This window comes from Ziziphus jujuba, chromosome 1 (genome assembly GCF_031755915.1).
Source record: "Ziziphus jujuba cultivar Dongzao chromosome 1, ASM3175591v1".
Lineage (NCBI taxonomy): Eukaryota > Viridiplantae > Streptophyta > Magnoliopsida > Rosales > Rhamnaceae > Ziziphus > Ziziphus jujuba.
The window spans coordinates 31376966-31400922 of NC_083379.1; the positions used below are offsets into that span (position 1 = coordinate 31376966).

The following is a 23957-nucleotide window of genomic DNA, read 5'->3' on the forward strand; positions in this document are numbered from 1 at the left end:
AAAAAAAAAAAAATAATAATAATAATAATAAAAACAGAAAATAAGAGAAAATGAGAGCCGTTTAATTCCAGATTTTTCTATGAAAGCGTGGCTGAAAATCAGTTGGTTGGGTTCATAATTATATGTTTTTTTGTTCTCTATAATTTTATTTATTTATTTTTTTAAAAAAATGTTTCGGTTTGGTGTCTTTGGTCGAGTTGGAAGTTTTCTACTATGAAATTACTCCAATGCCCCTTCTTTTTTTCTTTGCTGGGTGGTGGAGGGGGAAAATGTTATTTTAAATTCTAAAAATAGATAATATATAATATGTTGTTTTGAAGTTTCTCAAAATAATAAAATAGTAATCATCTTACAAATTGGAATTAGTCTTGTTTTGTTTGAATAATGATTGTCAACTTGCAAATTATTGCTTTTTTAGAATAATTTTTTCCTTAGTTGAATGATGATGATTTGCATCTTTTGCTAATAGAATATCTCGGATTGGAACCCAAAAATTTATTTCTGTCTTATAAAAGGTTGAGTGTCAATTATTTTGGAAATTTACCATTTAATTTTATCCGCATGATTTAATATTTAATAATGCATACAAATTTTTAGAAATGGACTTCATCAAGATTTTATGAACTTCCCTTCATTTTCCAAAGTTATTATATTCATTCAATTTTCTCTTTTTTTTTCTTTTTTTTTTTTTTTGTTTTTTGTTTTCAAAAAAAGGAAACCAGCCGTATCTTCCTTTTGGGTATATTATCAATAACTCACATCATTTAAATTTTGTAGTTCCATACCATACAATTTGATACTTTTATGCCAAAATCCTTAAGTATATAATTAGGGCATGTCCAAATAATTCCATTTTAGAATATTTTAAAGAACTCTCAATTTATTGATATACTATATTTTACCAAACGATGCCCACAATTTGATACAAGAAAATTATTGTATCATGGAAATCTTTTTTGTTTCACACAAAATTGGAGTAAGGGGCAGATATTTATCCTTTTTGGAAAAATCTTCCCACTCCTTTATTGTTATATACTAAATTATATCCATAAAAAAAGAAAGAAAACCCACAATCTTTTGCATCCTGTTTTCATCTCCAACTTTGATAATTAATGTATTTCCCCAAAAAAAATAAAAAATAAAAATCATAATTGATTTAAGATCTCAAGGCACTTTCACATGAATAGAGTGCTCATGAATTATGTGTTTATTAATATTTAATGAGGATTCAAAAGGTGCTTTTGTTAATGATGTATTCAGAAAAAAAAAAAATTATTAGTTGATTTGTTAGGTGCCCTCAAGGGGTAGATAAACATATACATATATATATATATATATATTTTAACAAGGTACACAAACATGTTTCACATGGACAAAATGTATAAGGTTGGGCAAACTTATTTCACATGGGCAAATTAAATATCAAGCAGTTTCAATCATATACAGATTCAGAAATATTATTAAGTTTCAATTAGTCAATAGAAATATTTGTCTTATCTTAAAAAAAAATAAAAATAAAAATAATATATATATATATATATATATAAATAGTGGGTCATTGCAGCAATGTTTACCACCTGTCCATTGGTTCAGAACTACACATCATCATTAAAATCTTTCAATGATGATTTTTCTAAAATTACCAAACCAGGTCGGTTATATACATACATTTATTTACTGCTTCTGTGAATTTTACGTACATACATACATATTTATATATATATAAACCCAATAAAATTGACCAATTGTTTTCAATTCTTTTTCATATTCTCTGTGAAATTGATTGGATAATTCACCATGAGAAAACCAGCAGAAAAAAATTCCAAGACTTTGATTAAAATAAGATGGTGTAAAATCAGAAAGACCTTGCTCACCTAATATGTCAAAGGACAAGTTGAATAAGAAAGGTTGTTTATATTAAAAATGGTAACAATTATGCCGAAAGATTTGAAAGTGAAGGTTACATATATGGAGTATTGGACTAATGATAGGCTGGTGTGAAACTAAAATCATGTATAGGGAAGATGATGCATGAAAAAGACATTAGATTTCTATTTTTCTTTTTACAAAAGGTAATGACTCACTAAAAGATATTTTTTTAGAAGAATAACAATGATAAAAATATCCTAATTTTCAGAGATCTGGGTGTTTCTGCTTTGATGGTAACAAGCCAAAAAGATGCTCTTTTTCTTTTTGCTATCATTGCTAATCCTTTGCCCACATCAAAGGTTAAGGAACACAAAAAATATATAAATATATATATATATATTTTAATAAAATGAATTTAAATTAAGGGGTTGATATAAGATCTAAGAGCATACAAAAATTATTCCTTTTAGGTAAAAATTAGGAGGAGTAAAACCTGTTTAAATTAACATAACACATGGCAATAAGTGAAGGAAGAAGAGAAATCATAATTGTTTTTCTCTTTCGGACAAAATAGATTGGAAATTGTTGCATGGTGGGTATTCAAATTCCAAAATATAAATGTGAGGCTCTTGGATTCCAACCTTTTTCTCTTTGCTGTCATGTATTCATTGAGCGCTTTATGCTGGCAAAGTCAAGCTCAAAAAGGAACTTTTTTCTTTATGTTTCAATTCAGAAGAGCCTCTTTGGTTGCCTAATACGTGGCAAAGTTTTTTGTGTCCACTATAAACCTCAAATTTTATTGTGGATTCAAAGGTGTTGATGAAAAAGGAAATTTAATTTTTGAATGATTTTGACAGGGAAAGCAACAATAACACTAATAATATTAATAATAATTTTTTTTTTTTTTGAAAAAAAATGATATTAGAGGGAATAAAGGGGCAGTGCTGCAAACCAGTGCTATAGCCTTTGGTGTTCAAAACAATCTTTTTGAAGAACCATTCAAACATGCTTAGTAAATAATACATGAAAAAGCATTCAGCAAAAATATTCATTCAGCAAAAATATTCATTCTTATCAAATTGTGGATGTGAAACTTTTATTTTATTTTTTTTTCCCTTTTTTTAATACTTCTCTTGGCTGTATTTGAAAATTGGACTATATGGGTAATAATTGGTCAATACATTTTTCCATTCAAGCTAAGCAAATAATAATAATCAAAAAGACAAAAACCAATGGATCACTATTTTTTTTTTTTTTTGGTTAATTAATAGATCACTACTGTTTGTTGAACCTTCCTTAGCTAACTCTCCAAACTCCTGTTTGTATGAATCAGAGGGATCTAATGAAGGAAATACAATCAATCCTTACTGGCTTCTACTGAATTTTTTTTTTTTTTTTTTGGTTGCATACCCTAAAATTGGTATAGAAATATAATATGTGCATGCCCAACTAAATTTGCATACAACAATTATACCATGCCCTCTCATACAACTGTCTACAATTATTTGTAGTATTAATTCCACAACCTATTATCATGTACAATTTTAGAATAAAAGTATCTGAAATCTAGAAATTATTTATTGTATTTGATTATAACAAATTCTGTTGAACCATATCATTTATATACTAGCTGTATATAAGATTCCGTTTGAAAAATATAAAATTTAAAAAGAAAATAGTTTTCAAAAATCAATTTCTTTACCATCAATTAATTTTTTACAGATTATATTTTAAAATATTTGATTGATATCAGTATATTTAGAATTTACGATAATTTGTTTTTAAAAATTTAAGATAAGATAATATTATTTTTAATAAAATATATAAAATAAATTTTCCAAGAAATTTTAAAAGGATGGTTTTATTCACATTACAAAATTTGATACTCATACTACATTCTATACACTATAATTTTTATTTTTATTTTTATTATTTACATCAATCATTTATACCTAATTTATCCTCAAATATAATTAAATACATAAGCCACATTTTATTACTTCTATTTTTTTTAAAAATTAAAATCCATACATTTCACTAGAGTCCTGATTCCCAACTCTCCAAATCCTCTTCATCTTCAACAATTTTTACTATATTTCTTTTTACGTGTAGCAGCCAAGGTTGTGTGAACCTATAATCACATTCGCTCATCAGCTTGCTTTTTTGTTCATCACCAGTCAATTTTCTTGCTTCTGTTTGTTTTTCTATTTCTCTTTTTTTTTTTTTTTTTTTGGTTCTTTCTTTCTTTATTTTTCTGAAAAAACAACAGTCAATTAAAATAAGAGAAAACTATTTGACTAGCATTTGTGTTTCTTATCTTTGACAATCTCTCGGATTAGTTCTTCTACAAAACATATTTTTTTATTTTCCCTTTTTCCCCTTAATTCTTTTTTTTTCTTTTTTTTTAATTTGTTACATAGTTCGATATATATAAACCGAATGGATATTGTTCATTTGGATTATGTATATCAGATGACCTAATTTCGTACGAATTACACAACTTATATATAATTGTGTCATTCAGTACATATAATCCAGACAAGTAATATTCATCCAGGTTATAAATATTGGATAGCTCCATGTATTTTTGTGTTTTTACTTAGGTTATATAACTTGGATATAATTAAAATAGTTCGGTATAATATAACTTGGATGTGTTTAATTAATTTGAGTTATGTATACAGTAATTAGACAACTTTATAAATTGTTCAAATAATTATTTTTTCCATTATACAGAATCCAGTTGTAATCAAACCATTCTAGGTAAATATACCAAACAACTGTAAAGTGTATAAGACTAAAACAATTAGTGAAAGAACAGATATAATAAAAGTTAAACAAAAATAAATCAAATTAAATAAAAAAGTATTAAAAAAGCTAAATGGTTATAATTTTAGAATTAAAAAGAATGATTTGTAAAATAATTTTAACTAATTTTTCCCTCTCGATCACTAAATTCATTGTCTCTATTCAAATTTATTTTCTCTATTTTTAGAATTTTATTTTTTAAACTCCATTGTCGCTAACTTTTTATGTACTTGACGGTATTTGTTTTTTTAATAAAGAATATTTTTGAAATATTAAAAAGTAACTAAAAATGTAATATGGATATCAAAACTTGTATTGTGAATAAAACCACCATTTCAAAATGACATTTTTTAGAAGTTTTATTTTCCACCATATCATCCAAACACAGAAAAATCCTGATTTTTCAAAGCATTTCGAATTCCCATTAACTTTTACACTTCTCAAATGAGGCTTATATTCCCCATCCCCCCCCCCCCCCCCCCCCCCCCCCCCCCAATCCATGGAGAAAAATGACGTTGATATGGAAAGGGGATTAAAAAGCACCAAAGGATGGATGAGTTTCATGTGGATAATTCCCAGCCATGTCCATTCACGAATAAATAGTCCAACCCACCACCGACCCAAGCTGGGAACATGCTAGAAATGGTGTGATCGTGTCGGTGCTTGTTCATGGTCTGTGTTCCCGTGAAGTAAATTTGTAAGCCCCACGTCGCATTTCAGGACATCATATTGACCTCCTCAATTCTTTCTTACAAATTGTATATTAAATTTTATTGTTATTGTATATCGATTGTACATTTGGACTCCTCTTCTCAACTAGACGATGTTTTCCTTGGTTGGTTGTCGCTTATGGATCAGGTTGGAAATTTGGAATCTGGGGTACTATTTTTTTGGTTTGTCAGTAATTGTCCTCAAAATATATTTGGCTGTCGAGAAAATAGGAAGGTAAAAAATCTGAAGCAAGACAAGCCATTGCTGTAAATTGCATGGAGGTTTAAAATTTTATAAGGTGCAGGTACAGTAATGCTGTCATGTTAACCGAGTTCGAAATCTAAAGGTTGAAAAAATGATGGTACGTTTTGAAAAAATTATTTGGTCCTTGTGCAATTTATCCTCCAAAATAATGTACAAATTTCTAATGAAGATTACCAAGTAAAGGGATTATTATGCAAATAAGTTGAAACATGACATAAGATATATGTATTTTTCAGCAGGGAATATCATATTTCATCAAAAGAACCACAAATAGCAAAAACTCGAACACAAATCTAACATATAAAAATTGATTGAACCCCTATTTAACCAAGGGAATCCTTGAAACTTCCAAATGTTGATCCATATTTCAAACGTCAAAACAAAAAGGCAGAAAATACAGTGCTGCCATAGTTTTTTATAGTCTCTGACATAATCATTTAACCCCAGTAACTTTATAACGATAGCCTACCACAAAATACCAAAATTCACACCTCATATTCCTGTAAATGCCTTCTTTCCACCAGCAGAAGCTCCAGCAGGAATCACCTTTAGCACATTGAACCGCACTGTCTTTGACAATGGCCTGAAACAAGGACAAACAAAATGAAAAATGGGAACTTAGAAGTGAGAAAGCCAATATGTGAAAATTGGATTCAGACAGAAAGCAGGCACTATCTTATACACGATGCATTTTATATAGAAATATAACCTGCACTGGCCGATGATAACATGATCTCCTTCTTTCACACGGAAGCATGGGGACATATGTGCAGGGATGTTCGAGTGCCTCTTTTCATACCTACTCCAAAAAAAAGAGGGAAAGGAAAAAACTTAAATTGATAAAGCGATAAAATTCTTCTACAAGTACCAGAAAACAGAAAATCAACCAAAATATCATACCTTTGATACTTCTTAACAAAGTGAAGGTAATTCCGGCGAACAATGATGGTCCTTACCATTTTAGCACTATGGCAAGTGCCAGCCAAGATACGGCCTCTGATAGAAACAGTCCCAGTGAAGGGGCATTTCTTATCAATATAAGTACCTGTTAGATGAAAGGATCAGATCAAAACAGCACACACCACAACCTTGATGTTGAGACAGTGATGGAAAAGTAAAACATACAATACTGTATACTCTCAGTAATGTATACTCGGGGAGGAGCACATGACATTAAGTAAAGTTGGGGAAAAAAATATGAACAACGAACCACAAATTAATCAAATATAAAGCAGATTTTTCCAAAACCCCATGCATTTTTTTTTCCGCTCTCTTACTTTTGAGTAGGGATGGTATTTGTTAAAATATGCCATTTATATCCCTACATATATCCATAACTATACTAGTATATTTTTTTCACTGATCCACAACTTTGAGGCTTTTCATTATCTAAGCATACTGAGTAATCCTACAATGCCATGCTCTCAAAACTACAACCAACACTCTGATACTGAGCTCTATACACAAACAACAGAGACAGAAATATAGCCTACCACGAAGTCATGCTTGAAATACAACCAACACAAAATATTTAGCTATATACACAAAAACAGAAACAGAAATGGAATAGCTGAGAAGCAAGAACCTTCAATGGCTTCCCTGGGGGTCTTGAAACCCAATCCAACGCTCTTCCAGAAACGGTTACCGCCCTTTCCGGGTTTCCTCCCCTTCACAGATTTTTTTGAACTGAAATTTGATATTTTTTTTTTATAATTTTCCGAAACAGAACATTAAAAAAAAAACACTAACTTTACATTTGGGTTTTCTTTCATTTACCTTAGAAACACTTTAGGCTGCTTCAGAAATGCCTTCTCAGTCTGAAACAAGAATAAGAGGAAACCAAAAAAAAAAAAAATGCGTTAGCAGATCCAAAAAAAAAAAAAAAAAAAAAAAAAAAAACTGAGCTTTTACGGTGAGAATACAGAGATTAATGCGTAGATCTGATAAAGCTACCTGTTCCGCCATGATTAGGATCTCTCAAGCTATTTCAGCGAAATTCGCAGAGGAGGCGTAGTGGGCAGTAAAACAGCTCGGCTGCTTCAAAAATCCCAAAACCCTAGGTCAGAGATAGGTGGGAGACGAAGACGGGCTTCTTTTTTTATACATGAGCGCAAATAGCATGAACTTGGGCCGAGTTGAAATAGTATCAGGCCCAATACTTTCAATGAAGAAACCCAGGCCCAAAACATAAACCCTCGCTGAGTCCCTGTTATTTCTTTTCCTTCTCCGTCTCCCTGGCTTTTGCTGCAAAGAGAGTTTGTGGTGCAGTAGGACGACAAAGTGGAGCTTTTACTTTGCTTTTGTGGGTCGTCAGGGGTGGGAGAGTGAGAGAGTTTGTTGAAGTTCAAGCTTTCAGAAAGCAAAGGAAGATAATGGCTTTTGCAGTGAAACTCCCAGCGAATACTATCAGCAATTGGCACACTAAAACAATCAAACCCAACCAAAGATGTTGTTCAGTTACCATCCCACATTCTTCACTTTCATCTTTCTCCAACTTCCCCATTATGGTATGCCTCCAAAAATTCGATTTTTTTTAAAAAAAATTTCTTGGTTTTGTTGTGTATTTATCTGCAGCCCATGTGCTACTTTTTTATGTTTGATTTGTATTGAACTGAAGAGGGAGGAACTCGTTTTCCTTTTTGGCCTTTTGATTCATTTCACCCTGTACTACCCATTTTTTGTGCTTCAAAATGGCACAAAATATAATTTATCTATCGTTTTGTAGATATTCAATATGGAGAAGAGGTGATGAGAGGGCAGTTTGTTTTGTGTCGTGGGGATTCAAAAAATCTCCGTTTTATGCATTCAAACCCACTGGTTAGTGGTGGCAAAACTATAAAAATGTTGTTCTGTTGGTAGAAAGACATAAGTCATTAAACATTTTTATAATGGTCCCTCAGCATTCAAGAAGAGATATTGGAAAACAACAATCACACCCCACAATTTCATTGTATACCCAAGTTCTTGTTTTCACTGTTTATCTGATGTCTGTTGTAAATGGGTAGAGCACTTTGCTGCTTTTGCAACTTGGTTCTTTTCTGATAATTTAATGCACATATCCATTAAGGATGTAATTTTCCTAATCTACTAACATGGTTAAAGGTATGTCATACATTTCTTGTTACTTCAGGTAAATAGTTGTACTGGCAAAATGGGAAAGGCTGTTATAAAAGAAGCAGATTCTACGGGACTTAATGTTGTTCCTGTATCATTTGGCAACGAAGAGGAGTCTGGGAAAACTGTTCAAGTATGTGGAAAGGATATCACTCTGTATGGTCCTTCTGAAAGAGAAAGCATCCTTGCATCTGTGTTTGATGAACATCCAAATCTGATTGTGGTGGATTACACCGTGCCTTCTGCAGTGAATGGTATTGCAATGGAAAATTAACTATATGAGGACAAGGACATTAGAAAACTTGAACTCGGTATAAATTTATTTGTGCCATAAGGAGGTTAAATTTTAATGAGGGAATTGCCATTTCCTATTTGATTTAACCTAAAAATATTTACATTGTGCAATGGAAATGAATAAAATTTATCATCCAATGGTCTCAAATACTAGTGGCAGACTCATGCAAAATGTATGCAGGGCCTGAGTTCAAAAACTTGGGAGAAATGGGAAGGGCTACTACTGTTGTGTGGCACAGCTCAACCAGAAAAAAGAATGTTTGACCTAGAATATGGATTATTTTGTCAAATTGTTTTCCTAGATATTATGAACTTGTTCATTGTTTTGTCTCCTTGACTTCACTTAGAAGATAGATATACAGAAAAATCTAGATCTATCTTGTCACACATTTTCATTTTTGGTGAAATAGTAGTACCCTAACATCAGATGTTCTCACTTATAGCTTAATGCTTGTATATAGATAATGCAGAGCTGTATTGCAAAGTTGGAGTGCCCTTTGTGATGGGAACCACTGGTGGGGACAGGCCCCGATTGTATAGGACTGTAGAAGACTCCAAGGTCCATGCATTGATATCTCCACAAATGGGAAAACAGGTGACCAGAATTCATTACATTATGAAGTCTTATGTAATTTTATATGCTGAGTTCTTGCATTCGGTATCCTAATACTTTGTTGGTTTGTTTAGGTCGTTGCATTTCTTGCAACCATGGAAATCATGGCTGAACAATTTCCTGGTGCTTTCTCTGGGTATACCCTTCAGGTAATTCTATTATGCTTCGTTTAAATATAATAATAGTGGTAACAATAATGGTGGTGATAATCACTATATTACTGATAATAAATTGTTATTTATCATTATTTGGTTGGTGAAAACAAATACTGCTATTCCATATCCGTTGTTTACAGTATCCTCTCTGATTTCTCAGTGGATATAGAAAATTGGTAATCAGTAAAAATAAAACAAAATTCTGTATGGTACTGGCTGTCACATGCTCTTTCTGCATGTCTGAAGAGTTTTCCCTTTCTCCCTAGCCAAAAAAAGGGTTAAAACCTAGTTTTGTACTGTAAGTTCAAAGATACTCTTTCTACATGGAGTGTCATTCAATTTCAACCTGGCATAGCTCATATGGTTTAAGATGATAAGGTCAATATCCTATATAATGAAATAAGTTTATATTAGCTTAAATTGTTGGGAGTTTAAGGCTAAACATGAGAGAAGAGTGTTGTTTTACCACATTAGTAGCATCTAACATTATTTTCAATTGAGATAATGTAATCATGATATTTATGTTATATTCTTCTTATTCTCTGAATAGTTATGCCCTCTGTCCATATTTATAAACATTTATGACAAATAACGGACAGTAAGAGACACTTTCTTTTTCTTTTCTCTTCATCTCATGGTAAATTTGGACTACAAATTTTATTTTATTTTCTTCTTTTCCACCCATATATTGCTCAAACTCAATAATCTTATCTCTTAATCGCTAACTTATATAAAACAATTAAGAGCCATAAACTCAAGGGTGCTTGTGTTTTATTGTTGCATTTGATACATATTGTAGATGGAGCTAATTGTTCTGATAAAAACTTCAGGTGATGGAGTCTCACCAAGCAAGCAAAGTAGACGCATCTGGAACTGCCAAGGCTGTCATTGGTTTCTTTGAGAAATTGGGGGTCTCTTTTGATATGGATCAGGTGTTTTTAAAGAACTATGGTTTGTTGTAGTATTGGATATTCTCCACATAATAAGTGATTATAGACATGCTAAATTGCTTCACTTTCTTTCTCTTTGTTTTAAGTGTTTGATCATGCTAGTTTCACTTTCTTAATATGAAACAAAGTTATTTGAAATCTAGTTGAGTGCATCAAAATCGATTCAGAATAGCTTCAATCCATACTCTTAAATAGCTCAGACAACTTTCTTTCCTTACGAGCAATTACTAAGCACTCTATCTCTATAATTTCATAATAATTGGCATTTTTTCTTTTTCTTACACACTTGTAGTGGTCATGCAGGAAGGAATAGAAAATCATTGTATTCATGTAGGAAAGGAACAGTATGATGTTGCAATGTATGAACTATGTAACTCTACTAAAGAATGTAAAGATCTTATAACTTTAAAGCTCAGTAACTCTTATCGTTCAGCAACTCTTATCGTTCAGCAACAATTTCTCAACCACTTCTTGTGTCTCATTGTGTTTATATTGTGGTGGAAGGGTTCTAGAATTTGATCTTACAAGTCTGATTGTCCACAAAATGTTATATAAATAAGAGAGAGAGAGAGAGAGAGAGAGAGAGAGAGAGTGTGTGTGTGTGTGCGCGCGCGCGCACGCGTATATATATATATATATATATAAATAAGCTTTCACTGCTGTAATGGTCAAATGCCATATTTTTCTTCTTGAAATTTATCATCTCTTCCTACATTCATTTTTTGTAATTTCATTTTGTTTTTATCTTTTGACACCAGATACAACTGATCCGGGACCCTAAGCAGCAGATAGAGTTGGTGGGAGTTCCAGAGGAGCATTTGTCTGGCCATGCATTCCATATGTATCATCTTACTTCACCTGATGGAACGTAAGAGGAAGCATCTTTTTTCAACCTTAAAGCTGCTCTTTTCTTTTACAAAACTGCATTGTCTCAACAAATTTTGAATCACTCCCTTTGCAGAGTTTCTTTTGAGTTTCAGCACAATGTCTGTGGTAGATCGATATATGCTCAGGGAACTATTGATGCTGCGCTTTTTCTTGCTAAGAAGGTACCAACACTTTACCACTGATGTTTGCGTTGGTGCTTTGGTTTGTATTTACTTTTTACCCCTTAATGGTTTAGTGTTAGACAATTTTTTAGGCTTTTTGTTTGAAAATTGTATATGAAAATATAGTCACAACTTTGGTTTTTTTTTTCCGCCCTTTAGTTCTGTTACCAGCCTATACTACTAGAGAGAATTAAACTCTACCTTCAGAAAAGAATTAAACCCATAATAGACTCAGCCTTTGCGCTTTTCACGAACAGTGATAATGTGATATTCATTCTTTCTTTCTTGATTAAGTGATGGCCTATCTTGTGTAAATTCAGGTTCATGAAAAAGCTGGAAAAAAGATATTCAATATGGTTGACGTCCTGCGAGAGGGTAACATGCGATGATAATTGGCTTTGCCTGCAGGCTGTTGTTTGAACATTAGCATTCTAGCGTCTCCACATATTTAGGTTGATTTTTGGTCAACAACTTTTCCCCCTTGTACTATTTGTTCCTGTTCTACATCATTTGTACATTGGCATTAGCTAAGTTTGAGAAATGCTTGAACTAGAATTTTCTATGCTGAATCTTTATACCCAAAGTTTAGAACTTTGTAGATCTCTGCTAAGTTAGGTTGTTCACTACCGGTGATTTGTTATGCTATACTTTTCGAGTAATATTACAGGCATAAAAATTTAGTTTTATCAAATTTTGGTTATCAAGGCATATGTAAAGCATGTAAGTTAGTAAAAATAAATTGGATCCGATGGAAGCCAATAAAATATTTTGATCTCGAGGCTAATACTTGGTACTATTTCCTTTTTATTGTAGGCACTGGTTTGTTTATGCATAACTTAATTTCATACACCATCTTTAGGGTTTGACTTAAATATAATTTAATTTTTTGCTTTTTAAATTATTATCAATTTTCTCCCAGGTTTTACAAGCCTAACATTTACCTTCTCTATTGTTTCATTTACATCTCCCATAATTAATTAATCTACTTCCTCTGTAGACATGCTAGTTGTAATTTTTTAAATTTGAGAGATTAAATTGTAATGAGCATACCTGAGAGGTAGAGGTGGCAATTCGTGTTCACGTGTTGTATTCGTATCGACCCGTTTAATAATTGTCTCAAAAATGCTCAATCCTAATCTGATCCATTTATTAATCGTGTCAGGTATCTAAAATACTAATCCGATCTGTTTATAAACAGGTCAATCCGATACGATCTATTTAACACGATTACTTTAACAGATTGTGTTGATCTGTTGATCTGTTAATCTATTAACTTGAATATTGATCTGTTAATCTAAAAATTAACTTATTTATTGAAAATTAACCTATTAAAAAAAATTACTTTTAATAATTTGTCTTTAAAAAATTAATAATAAAAAAATTACTTTTATAAAGTTTTTAAATTTATAATATTTTTTAATTGTTAAATAATATATTATGGCTAAAATTATAATTTAAAATTAAATTTAAATAAATCATAGCATCTCAATTTCGAGTTAAACGAATCAATCCGAAAATGACACGATTAATAATCGTGTTAAACAGATTGACCCGATTATGATCCAAATCCATTTATGATAAATTCAAACCCATTTATTTCGTGTCGTTTTCGAATCGTGTCGTCGTATCATGATCTAAATTGCCACCTCTACTGAAAGAGTATATTCTACAGGAATATATCCTTAAAACTAATTGGCAGATTAACAAATTTGGTTTCCTAATTGTACAGTCCCTATTATTTCATTATATGCAGCTCACCCGGCCCTTATAAATTTTATGCTTGCTTTGGCTCGGCTTTGCATTTAGCATTAAAGTGAAAAATATACCGTCCTTAGCTTGTTTTTAAAATTAGCAATAATTTTTCAATCAAAATTTATGTAAACATTTTTCCCAAATTATTTTTATAAAGTAATAAATGCTTATCTTTAATTTTTAAGATAATATATAATATAATGAGTTATAGCTGGTTGCAAACATGTTTCAAAGCAAGGTAAAAACATGCTTATATATCAAATGCTAAGGCTGTAAAACTAAGTTGGGTACATGACAACCCTTAAAACTTGCCATAAATTTCCAACATATCAAAATCCTATAAAATTTAATACTTCCCACAGGTTTCCTAACAGATCAAAATTCTATTTTTTCTTTTTTCCTTTTTTTTTAATTTTTAATTTTTAATTTTTTTTTTTGAAAACAAAATTTACATATTTTGTATGAAAATAAAATTTTCTTATGACAACAAAAACATAACAAGAACCATACATTTTGTCTCCAAAAAAAAGGCCCTATTATAAAAAGCATTCAAAACAAGAATCAACTATGTAATCCAAGGCTAGCTTTCTATGCAAATCCAGCAATAAAATCCATACAAACATTATAAGTCAGAGAAGAAACATGTATTTTGTCTCAAAAAAACGAATCGCAATATCTCAAGAAATTCCACACCATCGTGTTTGGGAAAAACCACAAAATATATAATACAAAGGCTCCGAGACATGCTATGCCAGCTATGAACCTCTAGATGAGGATATATGCCAATTTGATTGCAATTTCAGACCTCTTGAATTACCCCACAAAAGATTTCCTTCAAAGAGACCCTTAATATTAGTTACTCAATCTGCATCAACAAAGCCACAGTTCCATTTCACACCTTTATTTCAAAGCACAACCAAGGAATTAACAGAAAAACTAACAGGCATATCAACTTTATAGAATTACTTAAGAAATTTCAAAATGGCAAGTAGTTTCATTCAAAACTTCAATCCTCCAGCCAAAGCTAGTGGAGATCTTATAATTGTCATGCAAATTCTACAAGTTCTTGTATTTACCTAGATCTACCTTTATTATAAGAAGCTTTAGAGTATATCCTTATTCCTAAACTCTTCCAAATGTTCTTCATGCAATGTATATATATACATATATATATATATATATACAACTGCTGTTACATAAATATACTAAATAAGGATCCGTTTGGTATAGCTGATGAAAATAAAACTTTAGCCTGTAGAGTTTGTATAATACATCTTTTTGAAAAAGAATTATTATTAAAAAGTTAATAAGTGTTTGGCTGTAAATAAAAAGCCTATAATAAATGTTCAATAAGTTTCCATATAAACTAAAATAGCTGTATTAAATCTTCATTAAATTTCCATATAAACTACAAAAAAAAACTTTTCTAAAAAAAATAAAATTTAGGCTTCTTTAAAACAGCTTTTGTTTTTTTAATCAAGTGTTTGTTGACTTTTATTAAACACCCTTATTTTTTAACAAAAGAGTTTTTGACCTTCAAGTAGAGCTTTTGACCCAAAAAAAAAACTTTGCCAAACAGGCACTAAATCTTTTGCAATTCCAACGCCTTGACTCACATCCATCTGTTTGACTTTGTTCAAGTACAATGTATGCAACTCCATGGTGGCCATACACAATATACTCAATGTAACCTTTAATCCTTCTAATAAACTATGTAACTTGAAAATATAGTACTCCAGAGGGTTGGCATACAACGGAATCAAATAAGAAAGGAACGGTTATATGCAATCATATAACAGCACCTTATGAACCTAAGACCTATTATTATCCAACAAATAATGCTAGAGTAATCGAATTTGTTTACCAAATTTCATTTGTTTGTATTTGGTTCAACTTGCTTCTGTCGTTTACGTTTTGACATTAATAACATCATTTGGTATTTAAAATTTGTTAAAGCTGATTTGGAGCCTATAATATTACCCCAAAAATAAGATTAGTCAAGTCTATACTACACTTTTAGTACTGGTTTCTAAGAAGTTGCCATAGGATTCTATATAAGAAAAGCTTCAGCATATGACATCATATACTTCAATAAAAATGTGTGTGTGTGTGTGTGAGAGAGAGAGAGAGAGAGAATGGAGTCATCAAAGAAGCCCCAACCTTCTAGTTCATGTGGTAAAGTGGGTGAGTTTTGATCTCCCAGCTCACAGGTTCAAGAGAGGAGGTGGGCAAAAACAAACAACAACAAAGAATTAAAACTTTCACCCAGCTATACCTTTTGACGTTTTGAGCTTTGAGGGTTTGAATCATCGTCACTTGGTCGACGAGATGTCCCAGCATTAGAGTTCTCAGCCTGCAAACACATAATTTTAACTTCTCTTAACGACAAGACGTAGCCAGACATCCAGATTTGCAACAGTATGCTTAATTCCTTTTGTTAAGTTTATTCATCAGGGGGAAAGGATGAATTAGGGGTTAACAGAATTGAAAATCCAGGACTTGTTCTTATATGAGTCATAACAGAGATGTGAATAATAAATTGTAAACCACACTAACCTCGTTGGAAGAGTCTTGAGTCATTGTGCGCTCAGAAGCATTGATCTGCTCCGGAGGTACAACATCCTGCTCTGCACCAGCTTGTTGTGCAATGACAGGCATGATTTGATGAAGCAGATTAGACAAAAATATTCCTTCATCACTAACCCTTGGTTCTGCTTCTGGTGCCCGTGCAATGTCACTGGATGTCCTGGCTTGGTCAGGCTCAGAACCTGCGGGAGTGCCCTCCAAACCACCATCTTCTACATGGATTTCACCTCCTGGAAAGAGTGTCCTTAGAAATTGCATTACACTGCTAGGGATTTGTCTATCAGATTCATTGTTGTTTTGCATTCGACCAGCTGAAAGAATGTTAATATTGATACTACGAGTATTGGATGGCTCTGGCTGTCTCAAATCGGAAGTTGGTATTGATCCTGCAATAACAACAAAAGCGAATATTCAACTTCAGGAGCAACCTAAACAACCTTGTGCAACAAATTAAAAGGAGATAAAGCCATAGAACAAAATCATTGTTTCTAAAGGCAAGGCCTTGATGAGCCACAAACTAATAGACAATTAACCAACTCATTTTAAAGAACTGGCTAGTAGCCAACTATTTGGAAAATGAATCAAGATGGAAAAAGCTTAATCATAAGGCTTTCCTGTCCCTTACATCCGGGTGATGCATGAGCTAATATAAGCAGGCAGCGAAGATGGCAATATGTGATCATTAGTTCCATTAATTAGAATAATGTAGGATAGAACGTTTCAAATGTCTCACGACACACTGCAAACCAGTTAATGATACCTTCCAAATAATTCATATATAGATAAACAGTGGATATGACAATGAAAAGCAAGAATACTAGTTATAAAGAGAAGGCCACAGCAACAAAGAATGATTTGTCTTTATACCTCACGACCTATGCCACTAAAAGAAATCCATGACTAGAAATTGAAATTTTATGAAACTACTACTCATTATATTACCATCTTGTGCAAGATCATTAAGCCGTTGTACAGAAGCCTGCGCCATTTGCTGCTCTGTATGGACACTAGCAGGATTACGCTCACCAGATGCTTGGGATCCTCGGTCACTGCTTACATGTCCAGAAGCCACATGTTGGAGTCTTCCAAGGACAGGATAGTATAAACCTACTGAATTTCCAGATGAATCTGATGGTAGGCGACTAAAGGGACCAGGTACTGCTGCAACCATGGTCCTAATTGGCACTACCCTTACACCTGAGTCTCCAGCAAAAGTTGGACCCTCCGGGACCCTTGAAGCTGCTTGAGTAACAGGATTTTCACCACCAGAACTTGTTGTGGGGTCTCTTTGGCCTGAAGGCTGCTGTGTATCACCATGTTCCTCTCGATTGGCATCATGCGTGGCCGTTGATGAACCTATATGTTTAAAATTAATAATGCTTAAGAAATTAGAATATATCTAACATTTAAAACAGTATTACACATACACCCTGCATCTGAGAGTAATGTTAATCAATACTTTTAAAAACTATCAATGCAGCAATAAATCTCTTGAAATTTTTTTTTGTGTCGATGTAAGCCCTTACGTAAGCAAATGACCAATATGTAAAAACAATATCGCCATGACATCTCCCACTTCTAAAATCAGATTATGGAAAAATACGCATACTTCTACTATTATAATTCTTATTCTTCTTGCCTGTGTAATATAACTAAATTCATAAGAGATTAAAGAACAATATGAATACCATTAACTATATCATTGAATTTGTTCATATCGAATTTATTTGACAATATTCAGGTTATGAATGAAAACAAAGTAGTTTTAACAAACATAATTGCTTAATTTATACAATTCAGGAAAAGAAAAAAATGAAAAATGATATTTGCGAATAAAAAATTTAAGGTTGAAATCGACACTACCCTAAGGCACAAAGTAATATGTAATCAACCCTTCAAAAAACATGACTAGTAATAGAGTGAGAGAAAATGTCACAGCACCTCTCCTTATTTGTATGTCAATACGCCTAGGAAGAAACCCAGTCCCACGCCCATTAACCAGGCTGGAGCTAGGCTGCACAGCTCCCATGGGGATGGCACCAAAACTTGTAGCTACTTGAAAAGGAAGAGGCTGGACACATACGGTCGATCAGCAGAGTTGCATTAAAAAAATATATACATATATATATATATATATATATCTATAAGAACATGTTGAGAAAATAACCCGAACCATGATAGGATTAGGAGCCGATGGGGATATAAAGACTGAAGGTCCAGCATTAACTACCGCTTCAGACTGCATAAAAGATAAATCATAGTAAAGCATTTAGGTCAGCTAAAATCATAGTGACAAGATTCCACAGCAAGGATATCAGAATTTGGAAGAAACCTACAGGTGTTTGACCCAATCGCAATGTCATGATGGTTCGACCAAGTTCAAGTAAAAATGCACCCAGATCATTAAACAGTGCTCCAGTTCTGAATGCAGTAGATTGAATGTTCAACCTTGAGGAAGGATCTGTCACATTCACTTGATTCTCCAATTGCCTTGCTAGTTGCTGTCAACATGCAACATGAAAAATCAAGATTTCTTTTAAGTTTAGCATTACCAAGCAATGAATCAAAGAAATTAAAAGCTTTATAAGTACTATAAGGCCATGGCAATTAAGATGCTTGACCATTAAAATGACACATATTATGTTGCCTCCAAAAATCGGTTGCTATATTGAGAACCAAAAATATTACTGATATATAAAACCAGCAAACTTCAAGCCTAAATTACAACTATATCAGTATGGGAAAATGAAAACGAACATATAGACTTTCGGCAGTCTGTTCAATGAGCATTTGTCTTGTAGAAAGCATGACTTCTGCCAAAGATGCAGGTGTGGGAAATCCTTCAGGTCTTGTTCCTGAACTACTAGGTGCAGTTTTAGAACTCCTTGATTCAGTTGTGTGGGCAGCACCTGCTTGACCACTGGTTCCCGCATCTCTGCCTGTTAATATAATGTTGAAACAATTCACCAACAGTGTAGGAATAACTAGCATGTATAACTTAATAAAATCTTGTAATGTTGAAATCTAACCCATGGCATCAAATTCACTTCTTATACGTCTCAGATATTGGGATAAAGTTGTCAAAGAATCTGGAATTACCTGCAAAAACACGTAAAGCAGAAATAAACATAAAACACCTCTTATCAGAAATTGAGTAAATCCCAAGCCAAAGAAACAAAAATTAACCAAATCAAATATTTTCAAACTTACATTAGAAGACAGAGACCCCAAAGAAAATGCTGCTGAATGGCCAAAGGTACCATGTAATCTATCTGATGGAACCCTCATGCCAGCATGTTCAGGTTGTAGCTGTGTTGTGTCGAAAATTCCAGTAGCACCTGCTGTTCTTTCAGGCCTTTGCGAGCCATGTTCCTTTAACATCCAACCACCACAGCAAAAAGTAAATTAATTTAAGCTTAAAAATCTAATGATATTTTCACAACTACGTATACATGTATGGGTGCATTCTTGCATGTATCCTTCAAATCTGTTAAAAGTCAAAAGACAACCTCTTTTTTCTTCTTCGTCTTCTTTATATATATATATATATATATATCCATGAGTGAACCAACATTTCTTTTAAATTTTAAGTCAAGTCATGGCTTGATATTTCAATGTCACCAGTACTTTTGGGTTGTTTTTTTTTCTTTTCTTTTGATAGGATGGTTACTTTGGGCATGTACCTCTATATGGATCTGTGTTAGTGTTGACTTGAGAGAGAGAGAGAGAGAGAGAGAGAGAGGTCAGGCGAACATTACATTTCACACATGACATCAACAACACAAGCGACAGTAATTAGCTTCTGAAACTTACCCTGAAATCAAATGCTTCACTGCCACTTCCAACATGTGAAAGTCCTATTGACCCAAGAACAGCAGAGACAATCTGCTTTGAAGCAAAAACGAAGGAACATCATATCATGAGCCATGATTGTACCACACTTATCTTTAGACATAAACTAACCCGATTGATTTCTGGAGGAACTCCATCCCCTTGTACAGGTACACTGAAGGTTTCAATAACAACACCAGGGGCTACCTGATTACTATGCCCACGACTAGTGCTTGAAGCAGGATCAGTTGCTGCAAATGATTGATTTCACTCTTAGACCCCCAAGGATACTAATTAATATGCTTAATACATTAAATTCATAACCTAATAATGATTTGAGAAAAGTATGGAAAACAGGATATGAAGTACACATTTCAATATGAAAAAATGGGTCTCATTAGGTAAGAAATGAAGATGAGATAATTTGTTTTAAGTAGCACAATTGATGCAGAATCGCATAACAATATTTTACATTAGATATTTCTACAACTTTTCTCTTATTCATTATGTTTTTCTTTTAATTTGAGTTATTTATATGATTATGTAAAATTCACATAATTTTTCTCTCTGTCCTCACATTTCTCTCTCCTTTCTTCTTCCCTTTTTCTCTTTCCCAGGTCCTACGTTGGCTTTTTTCTAATTCCCAAGCCCATGTGGAGGCAATAACTGTAAACCAAATGTGGGTGTTGCATGTGCAGAAAAAGCAAAACTCGTATAGACTCCAAAAGCAGGCAAGCTCAGATATCATGATCAATAACCAAATCTACCAAAAACTAAAACATTAGCAAGTGTGCTAACATACATTAATAGATGAAACACCATGTAATACTTGCAAGTGTACAGATGACTATATTTAATCACATCAAACCTGGAAAATTTGATAAACCCTCGGAGGATGGTGGAATAGGCTGTCTGACGACCAAATGCAAGGTATGACCATCTTCAACATCTAACTCATGTTAAGCAAAAAAGACATTTCCATTGCAGAATATGGAAGTATGATTAGTAATTTAGTAGCACTTATAAAAGAAGATTTAGGGGGAAAAAAACTAATGAGTTTCACGAGACGAAGACAGTTAAACTGGTCCACCATCAAAGGTCATATCTGTCAACTTAAAACAAATATAAAAATGCCGAGTTACATAGTGACTAAAGTTTCTAACTCATTTTGGATAAGTAAATGGCTAGGCAGATCCTTCAATATTAAATTTTGGGAAATATATTAACCAATTCAAATTTTCTTGATAAATCAAAACACGGTATCATAATTTGCCAGAGACTTGTTCTAGCAGTTACTAAAAACATGAATCATGGATTTATGTGAAAAGGGAAAAAGGTATGTACAATAGTATCATGTAAACAAGAAAATAATATCACAAAGGGAGCTTATCACAAAGAATAACCACGGTCAGAATATGCATCTTATTAACTATGGTCAGAATAAGCATCTTTATTACAAAGAGAATGTGACAAGATTTTGAAACTTCACTTTCAATATGCAGAAACAACTCAACATTAGGATACGATAAGCAGACAGAAGTTGGTCATCCTTTAGAACTTTCCCCCGGCATATCAGCCGCTGTCGCTCTGATAGCACTCCAGTCACGGAAGCAATCTGTTCTTTCAAAGCAGGAACTGGCATCTGCAGGATAAAAGAAAAATATAATCTTTGACAAATTCCTAAAGTAAAAGTAACTGCCACCATGCCCACCACCATATAACTAGATGCAAATCTGTCATGACGAAACTTCAAAAAATAAGTTCAAAACTTGCATGCATACATCAAATTTTCAATCTAGCAGACACTCTTAACATTTTATTTTGAGAGCCATATCAAAACTGTAAAGCATAATGTCAAAGTTATGCATAGGTATGCTAGCAACATGAAAGCCCTCTACAGCTCCGAAAATTAGAGAAAGGATTGTATTTAAGGAATCTGTGTACTTCTCATCAATAGCTAGCTATGTCAATCATTAAGTATTCAACACATTAAAATTAAATAATTTTCTGTAAACAGCAAACTGTAAAATAAAAAGCCATAATATTTATTTAGGGAAGTACATGAAGAGGCAATTAGGAACAACCTGTTTATCCACTCTCAAAGTATAGGTTTGTGAATCCAATGTCTTTATTTTAATCTCGATGGCTTCAGATCCTCCAACCGCATCACTGCCAAGAGTCTGGCCTTCAAAATTACTTCCCATTCTTGTGACCACGTTAATTCCCTAGAAATAAAGAGAGTATGAGACGAAAACTAGTATGCTTTCTATTAGATGGCAGGATAAGGAAAATAACACTCAAGCAGCTGGTTTTTGTAGGTGACAGAAGGTATTCAATGTCGATATAGAACCCAAACTAAACAAAACACACACACACACACACACACACACACACACACACACACACACACACACACACATATCAGTTACAGATAAGTAAAATGATATGGAATAAATCTATATGGGAAACCCAAAGAAGCTCACTCTCAGTAAAACTAGACAAAGTTTATCATGGCACATGGCAAACCATATTGTTTTTCAAAAGATTATATTATTAACAATCCTGCTAATCACCAAAAATACTTCATCCCCAAGAAGGAAGCATATTTAGGTGCCCATTTAACACTCTATGCAATTCATTATTGAAAATTATAAATCCCATATAAAAGAAAACAAATAAAGGTGTTAAGGCCAACAGAGATGAAACTCAATTCCAAACCTATTGGCATACAAGCAAAAGTAGTGAATTTTTTTTTTTTTTCCTGCACAGAAATGATAACGATAAAAAATGAATTTCGATTGGGCATCTGTATTTCAATTCGAAGGTCCAATTCTACGCACCATATGCAGTTAAGAATTTCCAAGCTGACAAAGAACTAAATAATCAACCATCGTTATGGTGAGCCACAACATTGAACAATCGAGTTCAAGCCCCCTTTGACAAGATTTAACTTCAAATTCAAAACTTTGACAAATTACAATATCAAAAAACAAAAAAAAAAACAAAAAAACCAAAAAAAAAGCATATATATATATATATATATATATCGAAATTTAACAAACCCAAGTTAAATTCATATATATATATATATATATACACACACATATATATCGAAATTTAACAAACCCAAGTTACATTCGTTGGAATCCCTTTCAAAAATGCACAACCAAATTCACAATCTTTCAATGAATTCCGCCCATCCCCCACCATAAAAGTAAACACATTCATACATGCGTGTTGCACAACACAGTAGAACAACAACTATCAGATATCATAGTATTTCTTTTTTTTCCCCACAACACAAAAAACAAAGCTTAAAAAACCTCCTTTCTTTCTGAATCAAAAAAACACCCAATAAACAGAATCATCAAATACCAAAACAACCCAGCAATCATCAAAACCCAAAGAGAAAAAGGCAAACCCAGATTAACCCATTAAACATCAAAATTAAAGAAACCCAATACAAGAACAAAGAAAGATTTTTAGCCTACCTGAGAAAAACGCTTAAAAGCCTCGAGGGAGGAGAAGAGGAATAACCCCAGGTTCCCACTATATACTCCTCTCTCTCTCTCTCTCTCTATGTCTCTTATCTATTTCTCTCTCTTATGCTGTAATCCAGGTACATATATAAAGAGGGTGTGTAAGTCACTGCAATTTGCGTGAGAGTGGTCTTTTTGTGTTGTGTGTGTCACTCTGTGGCAATTCAAGGACAAGGAGGACACAGATGAAGGGAAAAGAGGAGGGAATTGTGGGCGTCTTGATACATGGTGCCGGTGATTGTACTGTAACTATTAATTTACCCTCTTTTTAACCACTACTATTGGTAAAAAATAAATAAACAAATATAAAATCGAAGATAAAGTAAAAGAAAGCACGTGTGGCTTTCATTTTTTGTTTTTATTAGAACTATAAGAAAATTATGTATAAGTATGACCCACGTAAACTAATAAAAATAATAATA

General features: G+C 32.8%; 3 protein-coding genes across 6 annotated transcripts; 1 reads left to right on the plus strand and 2 right to left on the minus strand.

Annotated features, from left to right (window-relative positions):
- Nucleotides 1-5923: 5923 nt before the first annotated feature.
- Nucleotides 5924-7751, minus strand: LOC107427579 (small ribosomal subunit protein uS17). Its single transcript, XM_016037969.4, has 6 exons — nt 7606-7751; nt 7429-7469; nt 7238-7338; nt 6553-6697; nt 6362-6451; nt 5924-6235 (listed from the first exon to the last, which is right to left on the minus strand). The coding sequence occupies exons 1-6, from the start codon at nt 7615-7617 to the stop codon at nt 6145-6147; spliced, it is 480 nt and encodes a 159-aa protein (XP_015893455.2). The 5' UTR covers nt 7618-7751; the 3' UTR covers nt 5924-6144.
- A 126-nt stretch (nt 7752-7877) lies between these two features.
- Nucleotides 7878-12599, plus strand: LOC107427569 (4-hydroxy-tetrahydrodipicolinate reductase 2, chloroplastic-like). Its single transcript, XM_016037959.4, has 8 exons — nt 7878-8159; nt 8783-9020; nt 9522-9655; nt 9748-9822; nt 10659-10760; nt 11537-11646; nt 11740-11827; nt 12148-12599. The coding sequence occupies exons 1-8, from the start codon at nt 8025-8027 to the stop codon at nt 12214-12216; spliced, it is 951 nt and encodes a 316-aa protein (XP_015893445.2). The 5' UTR covers nt 7878-8024; the 3' UTR covers nt 12217-12599.
- A 1550-nt stretch (nt 12600-14149) lies between these two features.
- Nucleotides 14150-23754, minus strand: LOC107427587 (ubiquitin-like domain-containing protein CIP73). 4 transcript variants are annotated; one of them, XM_060819267.1, is made up of 16 exons: nt 23488-23754; nt 22081-22221; nt 21521-21638; nt 20865-20945; nt 20204-20247; nt 19979-20050; nt 19376-19537; nt 19195-19264; nt 18923-19104; nt 18502-18666; nt 18339-18404; nt 18107-18236; nt 17108-17521; nt 16136-16551; nt 15855-15932; nt 14150-14411 (listed from the first exon to the last, which is right to left on the minus strand). In XM_060819267.1, the coding sequence occupies exons 2-16, from the start codon at nt 22198-22200 to the stop codon at nt 14379-14381; spliced, it is 2151 nt and encodes a 716-aa protein (XP_060675250.1). In that variant the 5' UTR covers nt 22201-22221; nt 23488-23754; the 3' UTR covers nt 14150-14378. The 4 variants fall into 4 exon arrangements, with proteins under 4 accessions (XP_060675250.1, XP_048334810.1, XP_060675249.1 ...); XM_048478853.2 differs by having other exon boundaries at nt 20129-20247; nt 23488-23752; XM_060819266.1 differs by having other exon boundaries at nt 14150-14477; nt 20129-20247; nt 23488-23752.
- Between the last annotated feature and the right edge of the window lie 203 nt (nt 23755-23957).

Coding starts and splice junctions, on each gene's coding strand:
- LOC107427579 (XM_016037969.4), bottom strand. Junction 6,698..7,237: donor CCCCAGGGAAGCCATTGAAG/GTTCTTGCTTCT, acceptor TTCATCTAACAG/GTACTTATATTGATAAGAAA. Junction 6,236..6,361: donor GTTATCATCGGCCAGTGCAG/GTTATATTTCTA, acceptor TCCTTGTTTCAG/GCCATTGTCAAAGACAGTGC.
- LOC107427587 (XM_048478853.2), bottom strand. CDS start 22,200: ATGGGAAGTAATTTTGAAGGCCAGACTCTTGGCAGTGATGCGGTTGGA. Junction 20,051..20,128: donor TTCCTCCAGAAATCAATCGG/GTTAGTTTATGT, acceptor GCTTCAAAGCAG/ATTGTCTCTGCTGTTCTTGG. Junction 18,667..18,922: donor AGACTGCCGAAAGTCTATAT/GTTCGTTTTCAT, acceptor GCATGTTGACAG/CAACTAGCAAGGCAATTGGA.
- LOC107427569 (XM_016037959.4), top strand. CDS start 8,025: ATGGCTTTTGCAGTGAAACTCCCAGCGAATACTATCAGCAATTGGCAC. Junction 9,021..9,521: donor CGTGCCTTCTGCAGTGAATG/GTATTGCAATGG, acceptor GCTTGTATATAG/ATAATGCAGAGCTGTATTGC. Junction 10,761..11,536: donor TCTCTTTTGATATGGATCAG/GTGTTTTTAAAG, acceptor TTTTGACACCAG/ATACAACTGATCCGGGACCC.